Below are 24,382 nucleotides of genomic sequence, written 5' to 3'. Positions count from 1 at the left end.
TAACCTACGAGATTACTACAACAAAAGCTAAAAATATCGCGGCAGGGTTGGCGCGAAGTGGTGTGCCTGGTCGGAACAGAGAAACATTGGTGTTCCGTAGGAAAAAGGGTATAAGCCGGCGTTGAAGTACGAAGACGCGAGAAAATCGCCGTGGAGACTACTACGGTTGTTTCGGTAGCGAGGGGGAGTGGGAGGGTAGCGAGGGGAGGGGCCGGGTAATGCCCGAGATGAGGGAAAGGTCCGAATGCTTGCCTCACCCGGTTTTAGAGGACCTTGCCGGTGAAACAATGGGGATCCATCTGCATCTATGGGCTTCCATTCCATCACGTGCTACGAGTCCCCGGTAATTTGACGCTGAGTGATCGTGCTTGTCCATCGACAATTTGGTAAGTGCCTATCCCCCATCTCTTGCGTTCCCTGTCCTGGCTCTTTCTTCTCCTTTCGTGCTACCGCCCGTCCGAGTTCCGTTCGTATTTCTGTCGATCGAGCTGTCTATAATAGCAGTCGTCGCCATCGTCGTCGTCGTCGTCATCGTCGTCGTCGTAGCCGTCGCCGTCGTCGTTCGCCGCCACTGTAAAGCCCGGCGAGGAAAAGCGGGACGGTGATTGCGGGCGCACGCCGATTTTCCTCCACATTATTGGCCAATAACCTCGCGGTATTGGTAAACGCGCAAATCTATAGTCCTGCACGCCCCTATGCGGCCTATACGGGGTGTTCCATTATTAACTGGTCCGCTCGAAAGCCACGACCGACAACCGATTCTGTTTTTATGCGGATTTTTATCGCGCCGTTCGGACTTACCGGGGACAGTTTCAGTTTGTTCCGGGGATTTATAGCGGCGACTACCGTGCGAACGCGATCCAACGAAGCAATTGTTCCAGGATATTTTTTACGGTTATTAAGTTTGAGGGGTGATACAATGGTCCGGATCGACGAATTCCTAGTTTATTAACGAAAGAATTCATTTACTTGGCTTTTAGCAGATCGCCTCAGAAATGTTCATCTTCCTCTAACATCTTGCTCGAATTTGAACAAAATTATTCAATTTTAAAAGCTTGCCGCTTAGACAAAGATCCTAATTGTGCCAAATGCCGGCGACGAATCGGCAAACAAACGCTCCACCACAGTTGTCCCATTTGTTTGTGTTTATACAAATCGAGTTGGCTGGGCTGAAAAGCAGGCTGTAGAGGGTCGGGAGAAACGAGGGCGGAGGTGACGGAGAAACGGCGCAGCCTATGCGCACAGAGGGAGACAGACGTCGGATGCACTAACGGCGGCAGGATGCAGGTAACAACGCCGGGAGGAACGGCAGTGGTAGAAGTGCACGTCAAATGAAACGCTCTTTCCCTTTCGCCGCTCTGTCTCCGTAGTTGTAACCGAGAGACTGCACGTCGGCGCGAATTAAACTTAACCACAATTAGCAGGCCCGTTGCTTCGTTTAGCTACACATAACCGCGTGTAAATTGTAATAGGTACCCCGACGCCGCCTACCAACGGGGCCGCTTGGCCCCGGGTGTGCGGAGCCAGCCCACGGGGTGGAGAGATAGGTGTGCGCAGGCCGTGGCACGGCTCGTGGCTGACGCATGAGATCGTGTGTCCGATCGCGAATGTTGAATACGAGATCAGGTGATTGCGATTCCATCGATCCGCACGGTTACTGGAGCTTAATCACGGGAGAAAGCCGAGCTACGAAGCCAGCGTACAGTGACGTAAAGGGCTCGATCGGTCGGATTATCTGCACCCTAAGCAGGTTTTCCGTGCGACGGGCAACCCTTCCCGTAACGCCGTCGACGCGGACGCGCTTCATTTAAATGTCACCCAGCAGTTTTCCAGGTTTTACCATTCGATGGAGTGGCCCGCGACTGTGGTGTTACGTGCACGAATTCCAGTTATCTATTAACACTAGAACTACCGACGATTGAGGTATACCTACTTCTACCGGAGAGGCCAAATTCGGGTATTCACAATTTATAATAACAATAATGTTCAGAATGGTAATTAATTTTAATGGTAGTCAAGTAGTTTTCGCGTAAAATAGAAAGACGGTTAAAAGTGATACTGACGAACTACTTCGTGTACGATATATAAATCGATACCAGCCTCATTTGAATGCTCCGGAGCGAGCGTGTCGTCTTATCCCAGAAAACTCGGATACGGTCCAAGACATACACAGTGCGCAATCCCAGTTAATTCGGATGCGGAGCGCACATGTGCAAATGTTGTTCCTGAGTTAGGTATAAGTTGGAGCGTTGGAGCTAAGTATGTGAAGACGAAAGTCTGGTAAACGTTCGACTCCCCAGGCAGCTTCGCTTTCGTAGAATCATTGTAAAATTCTCTTCTCGAAGAACAGTAAAATAACGTGAAATTTTATAAATTTTAGTCTCTAAATTCTAAAACGAAGATCAATCTTTCGCTGGAAATCCAAAACGTTTTTCCAATATTATAGTTTCTTTTTTTTGTCGAACGCAAGGACTGCAAAACGAATCCTGGGGATTATTGAAACCGTGTAAAAGAAAGGCGTCAAAGCGTTTTAATAGTTCACGGTTCCGCGCATGCGGCTCGCTTGATGAAATTATCCCTTAAACGGTTCGATGGTAAATATTGGTTCATGGAACGACGCTTGACTGATATTTATTGAGCCCATTCGTTTCCCCGGATTTCGTTTTTCCTTTGCCACATTGATTGATTGGACTGAGAGCCGACGCGTGCTAGCGTACCGGGAATAATAGTGTATCGTATTAGAGAGGGAACTGGACCGGTTCACTGCGAGACCAAATTTATCGGTCTTTGTAGGGAGACTAAAAGTTGGCACGTGTCGGTCGGCTCGAAGAATTGCGAACCCTACATTTCTCCAGCCGTGTGGCGCTTGCGATCTGTCAATATATTTCGTCAAACACGTACGATACGTTAGTTTATCACTAGTTTTCGGATTAACGTATCGACTGTTACATTGTTCGTACATTAATGTCTATTTATTGAGGACGACTCTGGTTACGAGGGTATATTAATGTTTATCGTGCTCGTCAGCGCGTGCTTAATTCACTTCGATCTTTGACTACAATTTTTCATATTCAATATTATACGCATATTGATTCAGTATGCGATACTCTTTACCGAGCATTGTTTATCGCGTCGATTAATGTTCGTTTGATTTGCCGTGATCTTTGACTAAAAGATTGAATATCGAATATTATGCATGATATGTGTCACGTATACGACATCGATCGATCAAGTGCACGTGTATTCTATAATCAAGCAAATTAAGCAGGCAAAGCAATTTCAATCAGATTGGAGATCGACGGAGCAATTTAAATCGAATTCCGTAATCGAAAAAAAAAACACAATTTAAATCCAATTCGTGTGATCGACGACCGCGCGTGTCTTTCTCTGATAAATCGTGCATTTCTACTAATCTCGATCGGATATAAAGGTCTATAAGTTGCAAAATCGGATTTCTGCGGTTTCATCGATAACTGCAAAATGTGGAGAAACGTTTGCGCGATGTCAACGATTTTTCAATAATCATTCCACGTGTCTACGTGTGATTTCTCCTGTTAATGTCTCCGCCCCCCCCCCCCTCTCTCTCTTTCTCTCGCGCCACCTAATTCTTCGGAACATGAATAATTTCGATACGAGGCGACAGTTCGATTTTCAAACAGTTTTCATTTACGCGACGTTAACGTTACCTGCTGTGCGTAGATCACGGCTCGGCGCCGCCCGGGTATATCTAATTTCCGTTCTACATTCACGGCCAGTGGTAATAATTTTCACCAAATATCTGTGTTGCGCGCAACGTCCAGCGGTTTGCGGAGATTTGCAAAACAACAGTTGTACATCGCCGCGTGATATCCCAGCCTGTGTGTGGGATACACGTAAATATGCGATGTTGATTGTCCGCATTCATCATTAAATACTGTGTAGCATTATGTGCGGCAGACATGTATGGAATTAAATTTATGTTTGTTCAACTACCGTGGTACGGAGCTCGATCTTCGGGAACGGTTTTATCGGCCGTGTTGATAATCTCAAGGGATTTTGCGCGTACAATTCCTTTTGTTTTATGAAATATTACCGCGTCATGCAATAATTCACGCCGGCCAAGTAAATCCCATCTCTCTCTCCCTCTCCCTCTCTCTCTTGATTGTATAGATAATATAGAAGAGCGTAACGGGGCGGATCTCTGAGCGTATCTTTTCAGAAATCCGGCGGAGGTTGTTCCGGAGTACACTTTTGTCCAAGTCTAAGGTGCCGTTTTCAAATATGGGAATACTGATGAAAGCAATGAATATCACTGTTCTCTGTACTTGTAATTAATGAAAACTATTGGAAACCATTTGCATTTGCATGTTCTAACTTGGAAGACAAGTATTAGAAGACAGAAATGGAATAACAGGAGAAAGAATATTTTATTTAGATTTATACCTGTATCTTTCGAAAAATTACATATCAATTCAGCGGTCGCGTAACAATAACTCAATCACAGTTTAGACAGATATTATTTACGGCTTGACCGTAAATCAATCACGCGTTTACATTATGTCACAGTTCCTATCAAGTTGTTCCATACACGCAGTTAATGCTTAGCACGCAGATCGTATCGTAAATCCTGACAATTTCCGAACTGTGTTATCAGACCTGTCACCAAGATGTGACATGATTATTAGATTACAGCTGTACGCGAGTTTGTTTTCGCGTTGCATACAGTGCAAGTCTATTATATATATATAATAATAATAATAATAATCGCTATAATCTACGCTAGCGAAAAACGAATTTTTACCAAGTATTGGCTATTATATTATTATATCGTTTCGCCTGATGTTCCAACTTGACGAATCGTCCACCTAAATTGACCATCATCACCATCCCCTTCTCATTCGATAAACGCGCAACAGAATATTCTGCATATCGATGCATCATCGGTCCGCTTCGGACGCGCAGAAGCTTGACTTTCAGGAGCAGCGGGGAAGCTGATCACTGGCGGATTGAAGAACAGAATCAAAGGGGTCGGTTCTTGATTGGAGCCCGCCCACCTTCTGTGTCCGAATGACAGAACGGGCTGGCAAACAACGTGATTACATTGTCTGTGCCGAGCCACGTCGAAATTCGGTGTTCCAACGTGTGTACGCACACACGCAGTCCGAACAGAGCGTGCGAGTGAACAAGAGAGAAAGGGCCATAGAGAGAGATAGAGGGAGTGGGAGTGGGAGTGGGAGAGAGAGAAGGGGCGCTCGGGAAAACCGGTGCCGTGTTTCCGGGATGATCGATCGCGTCGCGTGACAGTGTCGGGCGATGAAGATGTCCGGTCGATAGGTCAAGGGCCAGGGGATCCGGTTGTCGCGGGGCCCAGGGTCAGGGGTGTGGAGCTTTATTATCCCGGCGCGGTGGGTAGAGTCTTTGTCATGGTGTCCACACCATGGACGTGGAAACGGTATTGGCCGCGGCGACGCAGAGACACGTCACGCCGATACAGATTTCTATGAGCGGCGGCGACGGTCTGGTGGATACGCGTCGGTCGGTGTTCCGTTGGCGGAGGCGGACGGCCGGGTGTTATCCGAGGAGGACATCTCAAGTTTCACTGGAGAACAAACGGCACGCCGTGCGCGCGTCTACTGACGACCCTACAGAGATTGCGAGACCGTTCTTGAGACTTAATGAATGAGACTCCGGGAAGAAGGAGACGCGAAGTGTCGGGCGAAGGGGAAGGGGCTGGGAGGGGGAAGCTGGAAGAGGAAGCGAAACAGGCTCGAGGGGCGCGGGCGAAGGGCGAGAAAGGGAAGAGTTGATGAGTTAGTTTGGCTAGGTGGTTAAGGCCAGGTCGTTACCCGATTTCTCCCTTCTTCGTCCGCGCGGCGGACAAAGTTCCGCCGTGGATTCGATGACACCGCAAAGAGGCGCTACGTAACTGGTTGCATTCTCTATTCTCCCGGCGCTGTCGGCCAGGAAGGAAGGAACGAAGGACGGACGGACGGACGGACGGAAGAAACGAGGGAAAGAGGGCGGAGAAGCGAAAGGGGGATAGGGAACGGAAAAAAAAACAGAAGAAGAGGAAGGGAGCGAGATGCGGGAGAAGACGAAGAAACTGCTCCCGTCGACCTCGATTTTTCCTGCTAAGGATGCCTCTCCACTCCGTCAGCTTCGCCCATAAAGTCATGACGAGCTCAGCGTCGGATTAGCCTCGACACCCTTTTTCTCTCCTACCGGCCCCGGCGCGGCGCTGCTCTGCAATTTGTATCGCGGAGGCGAAGGAACGCCGCGACGCGCTGCCGAGGGAGCACTGTCAGGGTTTTAATCTGCATTGGATTATACCCTCAAAAGACGATGCATTTCATTATGTCGAAGCCACGCGGGAAAGTGGGCCGTTGTTTGTGCACGGGGGGGTTGCCGTGGCGCGCACACGGCGAATAAAGGAGGTCCGACGAGACCATCGTCGTCGCGGCCGGGGAAAATCCACAGCCCGCGTTATCACTTTAGACACCCGTCTATTTACCATGGAGAACGAAAGTAGTGTCGGAATGCTATAATCTCGGTCGTTCCTTCGCCACGCGGCCCCGCCGTAAATCACCGGGATTCATTTCGACGTTTGCCATTCGCTCGCTCGCTCTCTCTCTCTCTCCCATGCTCTTTCCCATGCTCGCCCTCCCCGCCAACCTAACCCGCCGAGTCTTCCTTCTTTTCGGCTCTTTTTGGGCTGCGTACGGCGGCGCATAGTTATAGCGACCGTTACCGATCCAGCGCTGATCGATAAACAATTGAAAGGCGAGCCCGCTGTTGCCGCGCCGCGCCGCGCCGCCACCGTTTTGACCAAATTTCGCTGACGTATCCGTCGATGAAATTGTTGCGTAGAGGCGTTCGCACGGAAAAATTTCCAATCTGAAAAATTCAGCGAAAACTTTCCGCGAAAATATTTCCACGCTCCATAATTCATACACGAGCGACGCCGTTCGCCGAGTTTTTCCAAGTACGGTGTTGCTGGTCGGTGCGGGTGCGCCGAATGAGAGAATCGGGTGAGAGAAAGGCCTCTCGGCATTCTTCGGATATTATTTTTTTTTAATGAAATTATTAATTTCTTCCTTCTCGTACTTGAACGCATCAATTATCGATAAGTGCTGATGGATTTTTCAATAACTGCGGTTTACAAATCAGGATGAATCTTATCAAAGTCCAGTTATACAATGGCAATACGTTGGCTTTTGTAATGTGCTGCGATACCTACGAGTCACTTTAATCTTTTACGAAGTCAAGCAGATTCCCATAATTTTCTGACGTCAAGAAGCAAATTAGGAGAACTTCAAATCTGTTATAACAACGTTCCTTCAAGCTATATAGAAACCTGAAGGAAAGAACGTATCTACCGTTAGATATTACGTCTGTTTTTAGCCTTTCAGGAATTTCATAAAATTTTCATTTTGTTCGCGTCACCGGACACGACGTTTGTAAAAAATTAAAACTGGAGAAATTTCAAATATTAAAGACAACATTGTGCATGCAAAAGGTGCATACATATTTATACGTATACGCGTGTATATTAACTATGCGGAGGACGCGATGTATTTCGGAGGTATGTACGCACATGTCATTTAAAATCTGTGCGCCGGAACTAATTTTTGTGGGAGAATTGCTAAGCATGAAAAACGCGAGAGCTCTATTTTTTCACAATATTCTGGAGGAGAATAAATGAATCCATCGCAATACGATGCAATTAGTACGAAGTACCAGGAACGATACCTAAATGTTAATGCGCACAATTGTTTTTTAGACAGAGTTCATATACCCAAAGATTTTCATCAGATCGATGTTCGAACAGTTTCTTTAATATTTAATAATATATAAATTTTTCGATTATTTCGAAATAAAATAATATTCTTAAATAAATCCAGGATATAATAAGAGTATTAAAATATTCTCAAGTAAATCCAGGATATAACAAGAGTCTCGCAATATTCTCAAATAAATCCAGGATATAATAAGAATATTACAATAATTCGGTGGCTTCTTTATTTTACAGAGAATTATTAAATAAACGTCCGGGAAGGATTTGTTATCGTGGAACTTTTAATTATGTACATATTCTGAAATAACTGTACCGAAAATGTCGAGAACATTTCGTGCAACGGAACGAATTTCTCATAAATGTATTTGTTCATCGCCGACCCAGCTGCTAATTAATCTGTAACCGGTTTAACGTTCGTTTGGTGCTTTAAGTCCAACAAAAACGTCTTGGTCATTTGTAGGTCCGGAGAACGTTTCACAGCACACGGCCACCATACGATTAACTTAAATCGAATTGGATTAATCGTAGAACTGATGATGCAGCTATTGTGCCTGCAGGTGATAAACACGTGCTTGCGGGTTCATCCAATTCGACGGGACCGAATCGGATCATTATTGTACTCGGGCAGTTGCCTGCGTCCCGTCGGATGTTCATTTTCCTCATTATCCCCATAGTTTTGTACAATTACCTGTATATGTCGCTGCCAAACTACCATTTGTCACGAATTTCGCGCTCCGTCGGTGTGTGTGTGCGTGTGTGCGTGTACCTCACGGAATGACGAACCGCAAGCAGATGTGAAAAATGCGCGCCGGACAACAATGGTTTTCGCGAGCGATTTAAAAGCGGATACGAGTTTCACCGAGGCGAAAAATGTACCAATGTGGACGCATTTGTACAACGGTATTTCATTAAAAATATATATTCTACTATATATACAGGGTGTCTCAAAATTATGTGCACCCCGGGAAATGGGGGATAGCTGAGGTCATTTCAAGTAACCATTTTCTTTGCCGAAATGCAATCGGCGGCTTTGTTAACGAGTTATTAACAATTAAAGTTGGCTGTGCACCGAAGAGTTTTCGTGCTGCTTGAGTTATCGTGTGTTATAGGATTTGGTGCGAATTACGCGTTAATATGTTGTCAGGAGTGTCTATTGTTAGGTTATCTTTATTCGGAGTTTAGCACTCCGCTAGTCAGGTCTGTGAGAGCCTTTATGTGACCAGCCTACACGTTTCAGTGCTTGGCCGTCATAAAAATGATTATTGTGTTTATACGACGTACTATATTCGCCTTATTACTGCAATTACTATACTCACTGCTAGAATGGTCTGCTGTACGGCCAGGTTTTATTTACGATACGCAACTCGCAATGTCCACAGGTACTCTAAATTAATACTTCGTGTTGAACTAATACTGTGACCATTATTCGTTTACTTTGTTCCGGCTTGAAACAACGAGTTTGCAACGTATCACGTAGAATTTTACAATTTTTGCAACTAATTTTTCTCGGGTCGACGAACGCGAGCTGTGCGTTCTCGCAAAAATGCACACAACATAGCAGTATAAATTGCATTACATCCTACAGCGATAAGAAATTCTTGCACGTCAATTCCATAAATAACGTGCAATAAAATGATTTCTTGTTCCCCGAGCACGGCCGAGCAATTCTCCGTTACCATTCCGCCATTCTTCCGAGGAGCAGAAAGAGACTCGATCTTGGCGCTTTCATCGATATACCCTAAAGAAGTAGGAAAGTCTAAGTACAAACTGCGATCTGGGTTAATATCACTTTCTATTACGCGTTCTCGAGGATATTACCGTTTTGGCCACCGAGCACTTGGCCCATTTCGCCAGTTCGTAAGAACAATACGATTGAACGATTCATCTGAACACGAGTGTCGTTTGTGGGTCGCTGACGTCGTCTATACAATATGAAAACGAATTTCTTTCCCATTTAATTTCATCGAGATTATACTTATTGTAAAAGCCACTTTTGTTCGAGTGTTTGGCGATTTTATCGTCGGACTTTCCTTGTCGCGCGAATATACGACACTTTAATCTATTCTTTGGTCACTTTCGTCTAGATGGAAAAATTCAAATTCTGGAAAATTTCGTCCCGAAGTAAGTAACACATTTTCAATATAATTATTCGTATTTAAAGAACAACAGAACATTTGATAAACCACAGGGATTAAAGTGTTAATATTACTTTACGAGAACAACAGCTCCGTGTTACTTTCTGCGCCGTCGCGAAGGAAGCAAATTAATTATCCACATTTCACGGTATACACGGTTGATGTTAATTTCACTTTGAAGCGGAAACGTTATATAAATTGCACAGCAGAGTGTACTTAATTTACCAATTACGATACGACACCTTCGCGACGACACACCATATCGTGGCCGCAAATTGAATGCATTATTTATGGAACACACGACCCGCGAAGCCGAAATTTAAATAACGAAAGTCATTACTCGGGTTAATGTTCGCTCGTGTTCGCTATCAGTTCGGAGCAAATGGAACGAGAAGGAAAAAACGGGAACCGAGTTTTTCTCAGGAGTCGATCCGATCTCCTCGGAGAGAATTTGCCGGTACAAAAGAACGTAACGCATGGGATATTATTATTCATCGAGCAACCGTCCAGGGCGGCGGCGCTGTTAAAATTTTCGTAATTTCTTCAATGCCCGTGTCTGGGGACGTAGCCCACGGTCGGAAGAACCGGCACGGTCATTTCCCCGCGAATTCCCTGGACTGTCGCTTTTATACTTTATAATGTCCGCTATAGCTCACGGGACCAAGAACAACAAAGGCTCTCGGAGGTTTACCTGCGAGCAACGGAAAGAAAATAGACGAGCGGTAGGTTTACTTGGGACGGCGACGTGAGTGCACGGACATTGGTCCTCGGTACCTTCAGGTGGCAACTTAGGATCCAATAAACCTTTCGCCTAGCCGCCCTTGCGTGCACCTGCTACCCCCCGATCATTCTTCTTGCGAGCTTGTGCATTTGATGTGCGAAACTTATCTCGCGCCATAAGTCAATTAATTGAATTTGCCGTTTATCGGGCCCGACGGGTTTATGGGCTGGCCGGGAACTAATTTGGCGGCGTGATTTTTTTTATTCTCGACGTAGCACGAAAATACGCTACGCTTAATTGAGAAACGAATATTTAATTAAACTCGAACGGTGGCAAAAAGACACGATTTTATTTGACTCTTATTATATATTTACTTGACTTTTATTTGAGTAATATGTAATCAGAGTGTAACGAAAAATACCAAACGGTATTTCTCATATTTTTTATAAAATCCCAAAAGTGTATCCTCTAAAAAGAATAGCAATTATTACAAAATAATACAGCAAAGATTACAAAAATGTAATCGTAAACATTCGTTAATTTCAAAATTAAATAATGCGGTACAGCGTTTATTTAGAAATATTCTTACATTGTTTAGTTCATGCATGATCGTCAAAGTTTAAAGAAATGCCGTAATATGTATTCTCTATGCAATATTTTTGCACATTTCCTATCTTTTGTTCTTGTTTTTTTGTCAGCTTTCGTACAATACTTCGTTTTTTTTTACTGAAAATTGCGCGCTCTTACAAAAGCTCGTGATTTTTTAAAACTGGGAGTGATACAGCAATTCAGTTTTCGAATACGTGTTTGGAAAGTGACGCTTTGCAACATGGTGCCTACAGGAATCACGTAGCAGTTATTAGAAAACAGTGAAAAAGTTTTCATTCGTTGAACATTGTTACGAAGACAGTTTCGGTGTTAAATGATTTCACAAAATCGAAGCAAATCAATCGTACGTTATGATAAAAGTGACGGTAGGTCTAAATAAATGCAGTCGTTTCATCGTTAATTACTTTCAACGTTAAACTGCTGCTTCAGTTAACGGTTGAATAAAACAGCGATAAATCATTGCGACGGCAATCCTGGTATCGTTAGGTGTTGGAAAAAAAAAGAATTTGGCGTTTTCCAGTGAACGTGTTGCGGTCAACAATGCATCGGGCATAATCTACTTAAGGGGTAAAGCCCCCGCGGAATGTCGCGGCGACGATACCGCTCTTCCGGGCTTCGACAGTGTCACGTGACACGTATGAATACAAAATATCTCGTATGAATACGAAACAAATCTCGTCCGAACAACAGATCCCCTTCCACGTTATTGAGAAATATACTTCCAGCGGTGGAACGAAGTGTCCAGATAGCGTGTCTGCTTACGAATGCGCACAAGTTAACACGAGCTTACACGTATACGTAGGCGGGGATCGATATCATTTTTACGAGATATTGCGAGTGCAAATTAGTTCGGTCGGAAAATACCGAGCGAGGCTTGTCTTTAAATTTATCAGTTGGAGCATTGTCACCATAGACTTGAACAAGCATTCGATGTGCTTCATCTGCACTTTTCTTCCAATTAAAGCAGAAAACTAAAATCTCCCGCAGATGCTGCTTAGTTAACACAAAACTTGACATATTCAACAGAGTAAAAAACAGGTGTATTAAATGAAACTCGAAGCAATATAAACTGAATGTTATTGGCAGATATCTAATCTCTGAGAAACAATTTTACTAAAATTTTACTAAAAATTTGTTTAGCAATCGACGTATAGCCAGAATCTGGAAGAATAGAGACGAGCGAAGAAACCCCTGGTAAAACGAAAGAAGAACGACGACGAATAAAAATCGGGGAGACCGGCTCCGCTATTGTGAACGTTTGACGAGAAGACGGGAGGCGGCGTTTGCCTTATGGCTTCTGTCATTTCTGATAAACATACGCGGATGGCCTCTCGTAATACCTTGATATAGGAAACGTTATGGCTGTTACGTTGCTTCTACACCTGGCGGTCTAGCGAACCTACTTCAAAGCTGTTTTACGGTTCTGTAAAAGTGCGCGTTTACCGTCGCAAGGGGAATACGTCATTTTGTCATCTTGTACCGCGGCCCGGCGATAAGGGTCTATCAAAGGTTCGCGATGGCCGCCATTTAACATGGCTTCGCTGAATCGCTCACGTGCAAACCTTTATTAAACCGTAAACACACACGTGCGCGCCGCCCCCGAAGGGCTATCTTGTCCCTCGTTTGCCAGAAACGTCGTACGATTTTTATAATAAACTCGGCAATCCGGCCATCTTTTTATCGCTTTTAATAAACCGGTCCAACGGTAACAATATTTCTTGATAGTTGCATCGTATCAAACAGCATATTGTTCCTTTAATTAACATAGCGTTACCGATTTTTTTGAATAATTTATTTTAGCGTCGGTGCTAAACATTTGATGGTGACATATTCGCTATAGTTATAGTCCGACAACGTTTCCTGTTATAAGTTCCAACATTTTCGTTTTTCTGCCGCGCATACTTGCAACGCATGTGCTATATTGATTTCGAGTAAATTGTTAATAATTTGAGCGACGGCGGGCTCGTTACTAACTGCAAAACCGCCGCAACGGAAAGTATGACTGGAAGTAATAATTTGTTACGCGGCCCGGAAGTTTCGTCATTAAAAGTTATGTTTCCACAGCTAATGATAATTTCACGTAAAAGCGCTGGCAAATACTTCACTGCAAAATATTACGGAGATTTAAATTTCGTTGCGAATCATTAATTTCATAAGTTAAAATCAGACTGGAAATCGCGTCGAAGAGAAATATTAATCAACCAGTAGAATCATCTCAGACACTAGTACTATCAGAATTTCTGTATTTTATTCAACCGCATAGATATCGTATTATATAAATATTTTCGAGCATTTTACATTGCGGCCATATTGCAATAATATTCTAATTTGCACACGCTTTTACTTCGCTTTAATCGCTATTAATCGAATACGTTTAAATAATTTTTATTTATCACTGTCGTCCACTAGGTCCGAAATTTATGAACTCTGCATACGTTTCCTCAGAAATATTATTAAATGACTGTAACATATCTGGCGAAAGAAGATGTATCTGAAAAATGATTATTCTAAATAACGATGTTATTTTAAGATAATTATTCGTTCGTTAATTTAACTGCACAAATGAGATTTCTTTCGAACATATCATTATACAGATACCAAATGAGATATCTATTTATTTCATGTTGTAAAGCTTGTAAAAGTATACAAATAATTTCTCAGATAATCTCGTAATTAAAATAATTATTAACATTGAGACTAACAAGACCGTGAAAATGATGAATCTATAAATAAATAATATTTATTCGGATAATGTTCTTTACAAAGCTAGATATATTAAAATGATTGATTTTCAAATGATTTACTCGAATAATACCTAACCCCGACGCGTCATGAGAAAAACGTAGATTTCAACGACTGTCTGTTAAATAATTGATGCGAATAAAAGCAGAGCCTGTCATTAGGGGGTCGAGGAGGGGCGCGCATATTTGGTTCGCGGGAACTTCACTTAGGCAGAGCGTCATTTGCGAAATTACTTATTTCTTGTTGCCACGAAAATGCTCCCTACAAATTCGGCGGATATCCCGAGACGGCGTTAAACGTAAGAAACTAACAAACCGAAGCGCCGCCGCCACCCCCCGGCCTCGCCACTCCTTATAAGACAGGGTTTCTTTGGCCGCGTGTACGCGTACTACTAATTTTCTCCGGCTCGTCTGCCGAAGAACCGAGCGCCGTCTACCCCCATAACCGTACATTCCAAGAGCTTTTTTCCGTGGAGCGAGTTAAAGGAAATAGCAAACCACCCCCGGCACACGTTTTTCTTTTGCACTCTCGCTTATGAGCAAGTAATGCAATATGATAAAAGTGATACTCTCTCTCATCCTCCTGCCCGGGACGTGTATAGATTGCAGCGAGACGCCTTCGGCGGTGTCTACTTCGAGGTATTTTAGTTCGCATTCGAGGATCCAAGGGACTGCGGGTGTAATTTCTGCGACGAGCTCGCGAAATTTCTTCAAATTTCTTGTATTCCCACTTCGAAAGATTGGGAGCGAAATAACTTCGAAGAAGGTTGCCGCGTTTCAGGTGACAAATACGGCTTAGCGATCGTTTACTTGCCAATTCAATATATACTTTAAATATATATTTATACTGAACAATAATAACCGTTTTTAAAAAAATCCATTAAACTGTGCAGATGGAATTCAGTTTCCGTTAACGATTAAATGGAATTTGTTGTGTTTCTGTTTCTCTTTTTTTCATAAATTACATCCGTTTCTCCATTTATGCAACTACCCGCCCCCGCGTGGATTCGATTTATGCGAATGAGAGTCGTGCAAATTGAATCTGTCGGTAGAAAAGGATTTTATAACTGACAAAAGTACATATTTACTACGATAAATAAATATGTACGGACAAATATGTGGACATATTTATTTCACATACAATACGATATAAACAAGTATCTGTGCTTCATTTTTTAGCAAATGTTCTTTTATTTCAAAGATATTTTCGCGACGTTTTTTATTTTTTTATTTTCATTAAGCTCCGAAAATAATTTTCAGGGTACGTCCACCGCGACTAGCGCCGACGAATCGAATTCGATCGGACCAATTTTGTTCGCCGAGTGACAGATAACTCTATCGAAAGTTCTGTCACCCTAAAAAGGGCGACGCGCTTGCATACGAAAAAAAAAACCAAGAAGGAATACCGTATAAACGCGGCGGTGACAAATTACGGCCGTATTTAAACGAACCAAGGGGACGCCGATGTCTGCCGCGACGTGACAACCGGTTGCCTTTTCCGTAGTGCCGACCTATCGGAAAAATGATTCGAACGCGCGCCCTTTGTGCCGGCAGAGCAGTTTTATTAAAGAGACCCCGCCCTTTTCGAAGAGACCCACCATAATATTAAAAGCACGGCGAATGTTGCGCGGCCGCGGTTCCTTGTTTGTTCGTGCGCCCCGGCCCCGCAATTTCGTTTTAAAGAAAAATCCCCGGGCATATAAAAACCATCGAAACAACGCGAAAACGTTCGTTCGCCGGTATTCTCTCGCGATAAAACAATTTCAGATTTATTTAAAAGCGGGACGGCCTCGTGAAAACTAAACCCCCGCGTAATAGCGGCGAAATTGTTGACGAAATATCGGATAGGGACAGAGTTCGCGCATTAAGGAAACGATTAATCGGAAACTAAAACATCCCTGTTCTTCCTTGCGATATTTTATTTTCCGAGGGAGGGGGGGGGGGGGGGGGATCGATTGTCGGAAAAAACCATATACACGAATTTTTCCGATCGCCGAGAGGAATTACGAACAAATTTCATTCGAAATTCTCCGCTCATTTTTTTTCACGCTGCTGCCTGCAGCCACTGCCCCCTCCTCCCCCGCCACCCCCCCCCCCCCCTCACCGGCAACAGCCCCGCCACAATTTCAAGTTGCAGCACTTCGGAAACAGTCTGTATATACTCCGTGAAAGCTCTTTTCTGTTCAGGATCAGTTTTCCAATAGTTGCCGCGTGCTCTATCCGTGTAGGGTCGACAAATATTTCCCGTAAGATTGCAATATATTCAAATGCTCGTAGGCAACAAGCTTTCGAGAAATATCGAACGGATCGGAGGTGAGGAATAACTTTGATCGCGTTGCGTTGCGTTCGTTATATTTTCCACGATTTCGTGAAGCTGATTCGATTACGGTCGGTCGTGACGGGAATGTAATAATTCTGTTCCTTCGTTGTCAATAATTTAGCCGGTGGTATAGAACAGGTTCTGTTTCCTCATTTACTATTATTTCCAGATTTTGTTAATGGAGAAATGGAATTTCTCGAGAAATGGAAATCTCCGAGGTTTATGATGCCAGCATTTGCTACTGAGACCGGAAACAAGAGATTGTAAACCGATAAAATATGCGTCTCGCGAAATATTAAAATTTGATAGTTCGGTTCCTCAAAAATAGCCTTTTACCATTACTAGCACCATAAACTGTAAATTGGTCTTCCATATTTAAAGATCGTTCTCGAGGCCCTATGCCCAGGACTCAACGCTCGTGTAAACGTCATTCTTGAAGAATGTATCGAGGATACGAACTTGAAACAACATCGTCGAAACATAACTTTTCGGTGGAACTAATATTTAAAGAAAATTCCCGGTGGCGCGGGAATGCGAAGAGCATTCCATTTCACGGATACACGCACGTGTTTAGCCGTATTGGATAATGAGATCCGGTGTTGTCATCCCCGGGGATTATAGGTAATGCATTGCCGCCGGCGATGTCCGCGCATCCACCCCGCCGAGGAATTAGTCAACATTTTTGCGGATTTCTAATTTAATTTAAATCCTGTACATCACCATTTACGTGCGATGGGGGTGAGAGAAAAAAGAAAACGCAGAGAGAGAGAGAGAGAAACGGGAAAGCGCCGGGACGAAAATCCTCTCAGCGGATAATTATTCAGATGGAGCGGACTTGAAAAATTATGAGAAACAAATTCCTCCTGAAGGAAGACACCGGGACTAATATACACAGAGTTATAGAATGGCGCGGCCGGAAAGATTTTTCAAGAGGAAAAGTTCTCTTCTTTGCTTAACCTCCTTAACTTTTATAGAGCCGGCTCCTCAAACTTTCATACTGCGATAACTTCCACATTCTCCTCGTATATCGTGCAATTACTTTGCCGGTGGTGCATGTATATGTATATAGAGAGGTATCGTATCTGCATATGTATGTGACGCGCTCCTGTATGTATGCGTGCGCGTGTGGGCACAGGGAGAAGGAGTTTCCGATGTTATCAGTGAAAATTGATTCGGCTGGTAGGAGAGACCGTCCACGGTAGAAGTTATTCCGCTCGAAGAGGCAAATATTGTGAGCGACGCGAACCCTTATTTAGATTTACTTTGTGCCGACTAATAATATATAAATATAAACTGATTCTCGTATCAACGGGAACGGTAAGAATCGCATAGGCGTCGTTGTACAATTTAATTGACACGGATGTTCATCGATCGCGTTCACGCGACGGCGTGATCGCGACGCGATTAAATCTAATTATATTAATTTCGCCAGAAATTGCGATCGTTAACTGTGCCAGGGAATTAAAACGCGAACGCTAGGAAAATTCGACGCCAACGTGAAAGACTTCGGGGCATTATTATTCCGCGACGCAATAAATTATTCTAAACAGTTGCTTATCGTATAGCGAAACTCGGCTTTCGAGTTTCCCCACTTACGTCGGCCGACAATTAAAGGGTTCGCGTGTCTATTTACCACTTCGAGCCAAACAACCCCTTTACTTCGCGAATTAACCGAAATGACAGAGGTAGATAGGTAGGTAGCTAGGTAGGTAGGTAGGTAGGTGGTGGCGACAACGTTAGGGGGCGAGCAGCGCCACACGTACAAGCACTTTTACGCTATTAATTTACCGGTTCCGCGCGCGGCTGCGGATTCGATAATGACACGCGAATTACGAATATCACTTACCACGACGTTGTTCAGGGTGAACGAGAGATGAGCCGGTGGCGTGGAGGGTGGCAAGCTACAATTTGCCCTCAAAGTATCTCCGGGGTCGTAACGTTCGCGTTCGGCTGCGATAGTGGGCAAACCTCCTGGTAGATCTGCAACATAATAATTCCGTGATCGTCTCTTGCACTCGCCGCATTCGCGAGGCTTCGTTATTCTCGCGGCGCACTGGAACGTGTTGCACAAGGTTCGGCGAATTAATACGACAACGTTCACTTTAATATCAACGGATCTTGTTTTGCGCAAAGCAAAGGAGGAACCTGGACGTATCAAATTATTGCGTATTACAATACAATATACAATATAAGACAATATACAATACAATACAATATAAGGGCCGATAACAGACATCGCGAAGAACAATGAATTTGTGGAGCTGAATTAATGTTCTTTCATCTAATAATTGTCCTTGCTTGTGCAAGCATGGCTACGATAATAGCGGCATTGTGTACGGAATCGTGTGTACGGAATTGCCCTGAATAAAGCTGAATCCATAATGGAACTGCAGCGAGTGTACAAAGTAAACGTACACACCTTCTAAAACGGAATAATCTTTTTATATAAATTTCTATGGGCATGTTAAATTCTTTTTATCCGAGCCTGTAAAGAAGATTTGAAAAAACGCAAATTTCGGTAACCATAGGGGAAGGCGTGCGCGAAAGTAAAGTTTCGTAATGTGTTCTCGATCGAGGTTCGAGAAGCTAATGCCATGCAACGGCTCGTTCGCTCATCATTTTGTTCAAATTGCTCGACTTACGCGCACACTCTCGCCATACACTAACGCCATAAACATTGTAAAATCTAACCAGACGCCGCCACGTCTGCCAAAGATGACTATGCGTACAGTAACTTATATACGTGCCGAAAATTTGCCGCATTATGTTCGCGTTCCCTCTCTCTTCCTAGCTGTGGAAGAGAAATTAAACGAAGCTTAGATTTAAGAAATTGTTCAAACTGAAGCTGTTGTAGAAGCCACGAGACAGAAAGAGCGTAGATTCACAGTTGAAATGACTTGGAGCGGAAAGGGTTAAAAGAACGCAGCGACGATCCAACGTTAGACCGATTGTTAACATGTTTCTGTTCGGTTAGCCTCGGAAATGTTATTGGAGTGGAATCGAAGGCGGGGAGAATATTAGATCGATTGATCCGAAACAAACGAGGTCGATTCTTAGTTCAACCGCGTGCATTCCATTCTCCATTACGTATATTGGACTTTCGACCGCGGTCGACAAATCTTTCGGGACAATCGGAATAATGGTAGAAACTGGGTCAGAGTATTGTTTGTAAAATATTAACGACAGATTTCGGTGCACGCATTTAGAGGAATGATACAAACGACATCGATCCGATTCGCAGTCACAGCGAAACTGTTGTGCAGCCCGGCGTAACTTCAATCGATTCCCTAATTACATCGCTAATCTTTTTATCTTCCGCGCGACCGAAGTCCTGGACCATGCAAAATGCGACTGCAGGGAATTGCTAATGACTGGAGATTCGTGAAACTAAGAACCGGAACAAAGAAGAAGCTTTCCTAAGAAATTTCCTAATGACGTAACGCTCGCTTAAATAATTGCAGATTATTTTGACCGCGAATCATCGCAGATTCGTCACTGGGGGTTGATTTTCGTCGTCGGCTAACAGGATCGCAATGGACAGCGTCTTCTTTCTCTTCTTCGCCCTAATTACGGGATGCGGCGTTCAATGGACAAAACAGATGCAAAGTGAAACGCGTAGCTAAGATCGCAGCGCACGAGGATTGCTTCAAATTACGAAACAGTCGGCGGATTGCGCGTCGCCGAATCGAACACGCAAAGATCGATCGAGTAATTTTGGAGCAGCCTGCGCAGAGATTAGAGGGGAGGATCAGCCAAAGAGCCCTGACAGATATGACATGCTCGCGGGTGTCCAATTCCTCCGAAATGTCATCGTAGTCACGACACGGAGCCACGTGAACGGGAACCAGTTCCGATTAATTTGCGAATATCGAATATCGTGGCATTAACACGGTTCATTTTCCGGCCGGTAATTGGCATTTCGTGATTCACGCGTTACTTCGGCCGCGTGACTTGACGAGCGCTAAAATTAGAACCGTTGTTATCACGTTCAATTTTACCATTGACCGCCGTCGACGACGTACAAGGATCCTCGCAGCTCCCTCCTCACTTTACTATTTTCCCCTTCCCCCCTTTCCCTCTGTCTCTCTCTCTCTCTCCCTCCTTCCCTTTTTCTTATCTGACACGAGCTCCGAAAACTGGAACCGATTACCGGCAGCCGAGGGAAATAACCGTTTCATTCCGTCGTCCACTCCCGGTGATAAACCGGGCGATTCCCGAAACGATAGAACGACTAATCGAATTTCAGTTATGTTATCGCCTTCCGTTCATGAATGGTGCTTCAACTTGATCGCACTAATGTTCCGATCTGTCCGCCGGCGGTTTCTGTATAAACTGCAAACAAGCACCGCGTATTTTCCTACGGCACACGCTGCCGCATTTACCACCGACTACGCGCGGTAGAAAACATTTTCAAATTGAAATTATATGTATATAATTCACTAAAAATGATTATTTTTTCTGCGGTCTCAATATTACTTGGATTTCGTTTCTTTTTCAATAACTTTGCTTGCGAGCAATATGACACAACGGACTTTTTTTTGCAAGAGAATAAAAACTGTGTGATTAATTAATAGCAAAAGAAAAATATCGTATTTATATTTCTATGTGAACGAGAATCGACTGCTTGTTTTTTTTCGCCTTTTTTTCATTTCGCCTCAACCATTTGTCCGCCACTGTACACTATAAAATGACTTTTTCTTGTGTTTGTCGGGGCGAATGGCACGCGCGCTGTTGGCGGCGATCGCGCGCGAGCACGGCGTGATTTTCAATGGCTTGCGCGAAAGATCGAACATTTCCATTTATTTGGGTCAAGTGACGTAACAACCGCCGGCGAAATGAACGCGTCACGGACACGTGTGTACCTCGGGCAGCACCATTGGAAAAGTTATTCTTTGAATCGTTTCGACAATCTGTTGTACGACAAACAATGGGGAGAAAAAATCTTTTTGTAGGCTCGCTTGTAATTGACAGCGCCGCGTGTACGGGTTCTCGGGTCTACGCCATTTTCGGGAACTTCGTTCTCCCCGCGTTATTTTCCTTTCGACCGATCGAAATCGTTAATTGTCGAATGAAAGCCGTTTCGTAGTTCGTCCGAAAACAAAATTTTCTTATCTATGGAAAAATCAATTTCTGCCCGATTTATGCTCGAGACGCGTCCGTGTAACAAATAAATACTAGATCTCGCATGATAGAGACAAAAGCTCCCGTAGTCATTAGGAGGGTTAATAATGGTCCGCGTTCTGTTCTTTTTTTTTATTCAGGAAGTCGTTTCATTCCGATTGGACCGTTGGTAGGGAAACGCGGCGGCCGTAGATGGACCATTTCCATGAATTCTAAGCAAAATCGTTAGCTCCTATTTACGGAGAGAATTACGTTCTCGAATTGACAGTGTCCAATTACTCTATTCAAGCTAATGGAACCGCCCAGCATCGTGATGTTGACCAACTCTCGCTGAAACAAACGAAGGTCCGACGCGGTCATACGCGTGCTCGTTTTACAAAACTGATTAAATTTCTGACGTTTCGCATTTACTTTCGATGACGCGCGTCCGTGGTTCGTTAAAGTTTCGTCATATTGATTTACTCTTTTTCTCTCTCTCTCTCTCTCTCTCTCCTGCTCCCCTACCCCCTCCGCCCTGCGCTCCGGTTTTTATTTCACTTGCCACCGCATTCATAAAGAAGCACGAATATTAACACTTGAAAAATATGGACAAACCGAGGGGGGAGGAGAAAAAAGGGGGGCCGCGCCGTGCCGATTGTGATTTTAACGGGAAATAAAAGCTGTATCGATGGCGAAAATAAAAATAAACAAAAAACGGACGACGACTTTATCGCGGAAAACAGGTCCGGCATGAAGAAAATAAATAAAAAAGACGAAAAAATAAAACGGCGCAAAGCAAATGCGCGAGACACGGGTTATTTCACGGGACTCCGACGCCGAAGAAAATTTCGCCAAAATTTTTGAGGCACGTAACAGCGTGCGACAGACTAATGTAAAGTAAGAATATATGCTGTCATGGGGGCGCTTATCTTAATATGAATTTACAAAGCAACGGTCCGTGCATGTGGATTTACTTTCCGGGAAATTTAATACGTCTGGGATACCTCCGCGAAAGTGCCTACGCGGTGTCGTGCACGTTCTCTCGTCGAATCGTTAAATAAATGACTTTTGCAATAACGCGCCGGCTCGACGAGAACAGGCTTCGCAAAAATTCTGGATTTATACGAGATCAGCTGTTTCTCTTTACATTTCGAATTTTCTATCGTAATTTTCTATCGTAATTTTCTACAGCAAATTCTCGATCTTCTGTCGTCTGGCTATTGTATTTTTATAGAGATTCGTTTGAAACTGAATGTTTGCCAACGCGGCAATTACATGGCAGGTTACATTTTCGGATGCAATAAGCTTCTTCATCGATCCATACCTGCGACGGCTCTAAAATTCATACGAAGGCGACTTCCATAGAATTCGGAGACAGAAAGAGACACGAGAAAGCGAGGAGAAAGAGCAAGTACGATTCTTTTTTATATGTATAACTAAGTGAAACCCGTTGAAAGCCGAGATTCGTTTACTTTAAGAACATCCCGAGGCGCTATCGTAAAATATGAAATTCATATCTAGTCGAGCGTGGAGAATGGTCTTCTTTTGTCGTGTCGCAAAAAATTCTATGTCTATCCTCTGAGAATAATGAACAGCGTTTCGTTATTTTTTTTCTTCTTTATTTTAGAGTAGTATTTAGAATCGATTCCGTCGTGGAATTGTGAGCGAATTTGTTGGCGATTTGCTGTGACATGACAAGTAACGCTACATTAGATAAAATTGGTTTATTCAAATGTGAGGAATCTCGTGAAAATTGGTGTCCGTGTAATCGTTTATTGAACGAATTATTGTTATAGTTCACTGCCTCGCTTCGTCATCGTTGGCTCTCTGACAGAGGTTCCGAGGAGTTATTAAATGAATACTGAACTTCGTTGCTCCTATGAACTTTCTACTTTAAACAAAAATTTCTACCCTCGGCGTTACCGGTAGCGGAACGCATTTCCGAACGCGTCGAACTTTCCGATTAGCTTAACGTTATCGAGAAAAGTTTGACCCCTATCAATACTAGCTAACGAACGACCGTTTCAATTTTAATGGGCATATACAGATACAACAATATCAAATAATTATCGCGACCGCGTGAAACGCCAACAATTGTCGAACGTAGGGAATAAATGTCAAAAGTATAAAATAAACGTGTAAAACCCGAGAAATGCAATCGAAATTAAAATGAATCATATATATTTCAAAATATCGGTTACAGTGATATTCCGATGTCCTGGAAATAAAATATTATTTTCCAAGAGAATGTTTACGTACGATTTTACCATGAAACGAGTTAAATAGAAAATATCTCTTATGATTATTTCAAACAGAGAAAGTCCGATTACGACTTTCGTTACAGCTTTGGATGAAAATATGTATCTTGGCAGGTTTTAAAGAGTAAAGTCTCTACTTTAATATGTACCAACTGATTTTTACTATAGACCTGAGGAATATTGAAAAATATTGAAAATCGTGGGAGAAGCGATGACTCTTGGACTCGAAATATTCTTAAACTTTGAATAATCGTAACTCTGGTATAAAAAACCGTACAATAATGAAAATTAGCGTGTTTTGTAGAGCAAAGTCTCCTCTTTAGTTTGCCCTACTCGTTTGTTAAATTGACTCTTCGGAAGCACCGGGAACGTTCGGAAAGCCGGGAGGCCAAAATCGGCCCGAAAAGTCCGATTTCAATAGGCTGTAATTTCTTTTCGAAATGGCTTCTGAGCCAACACCAGCGGCGCTCATTTCTTTCGTTCGAATCGCAGGTGCGCGTCCGCGTCGACGAAAAACAAATGCAGATTTATGTACACAGAGGCTCGTCCCACTTAACGCAGCCGAGTTTTCCGTTCAGGCTTGCAACATTATCGCTTTGTCAACGGACCGCGGTGGGTCGCTGCTGGACGCGGGGGCGACAAGGGGGTGAGCGGAGGGAGTCAGCGCAGGGTGTCACACGTTTCGGCTAATTTGCGTCACTTTCGAAGTGTTTTATTCGAACGA

At 43.7% G+C, this 24,382-nt stretch overlaps 1 protein-coding gene across 1 annotated transcript in view; it reads right to left on the bottom strand.

Moving 5' to 3' along the window:
• The window catches only part of LOC144477517 (uncharacterized), a 159,945-nt gene that overhangs the window by 45,770 nt on the left and 89,793 nt on the right, over positions 1 to 24,382 (bottom strand). Inside the window, exon 5 of the mRNA XM_078195244.1 lies at positions 18,147 to 18,280. Within this exon, the coding sequence (XP_078051370.1) occupies positions 18,147 to 18,280 (134 nt within the window). The remainder of the gene's footprint in view (positions 1 to 18,146; positions 18,281 to 24,382) is intronic.

Source organism: Augochlora pura, chromosome 2 (assembly GCF_028453695.1).
Source record: "Augochlora pura isolate Apur16 chromosome 2, APUR_v2.2.1, whole genome shotgun sequence".
NCBI classification, from domain to species: Eukaryota; Metazoa; Arthropoda; class Insecta; order Hymenoptera; family Halictidae; genus Augochlora; species Augochlora pura.
This window is presented reverse-complemented; position numbering and strand designations above follow the sequence as displayed.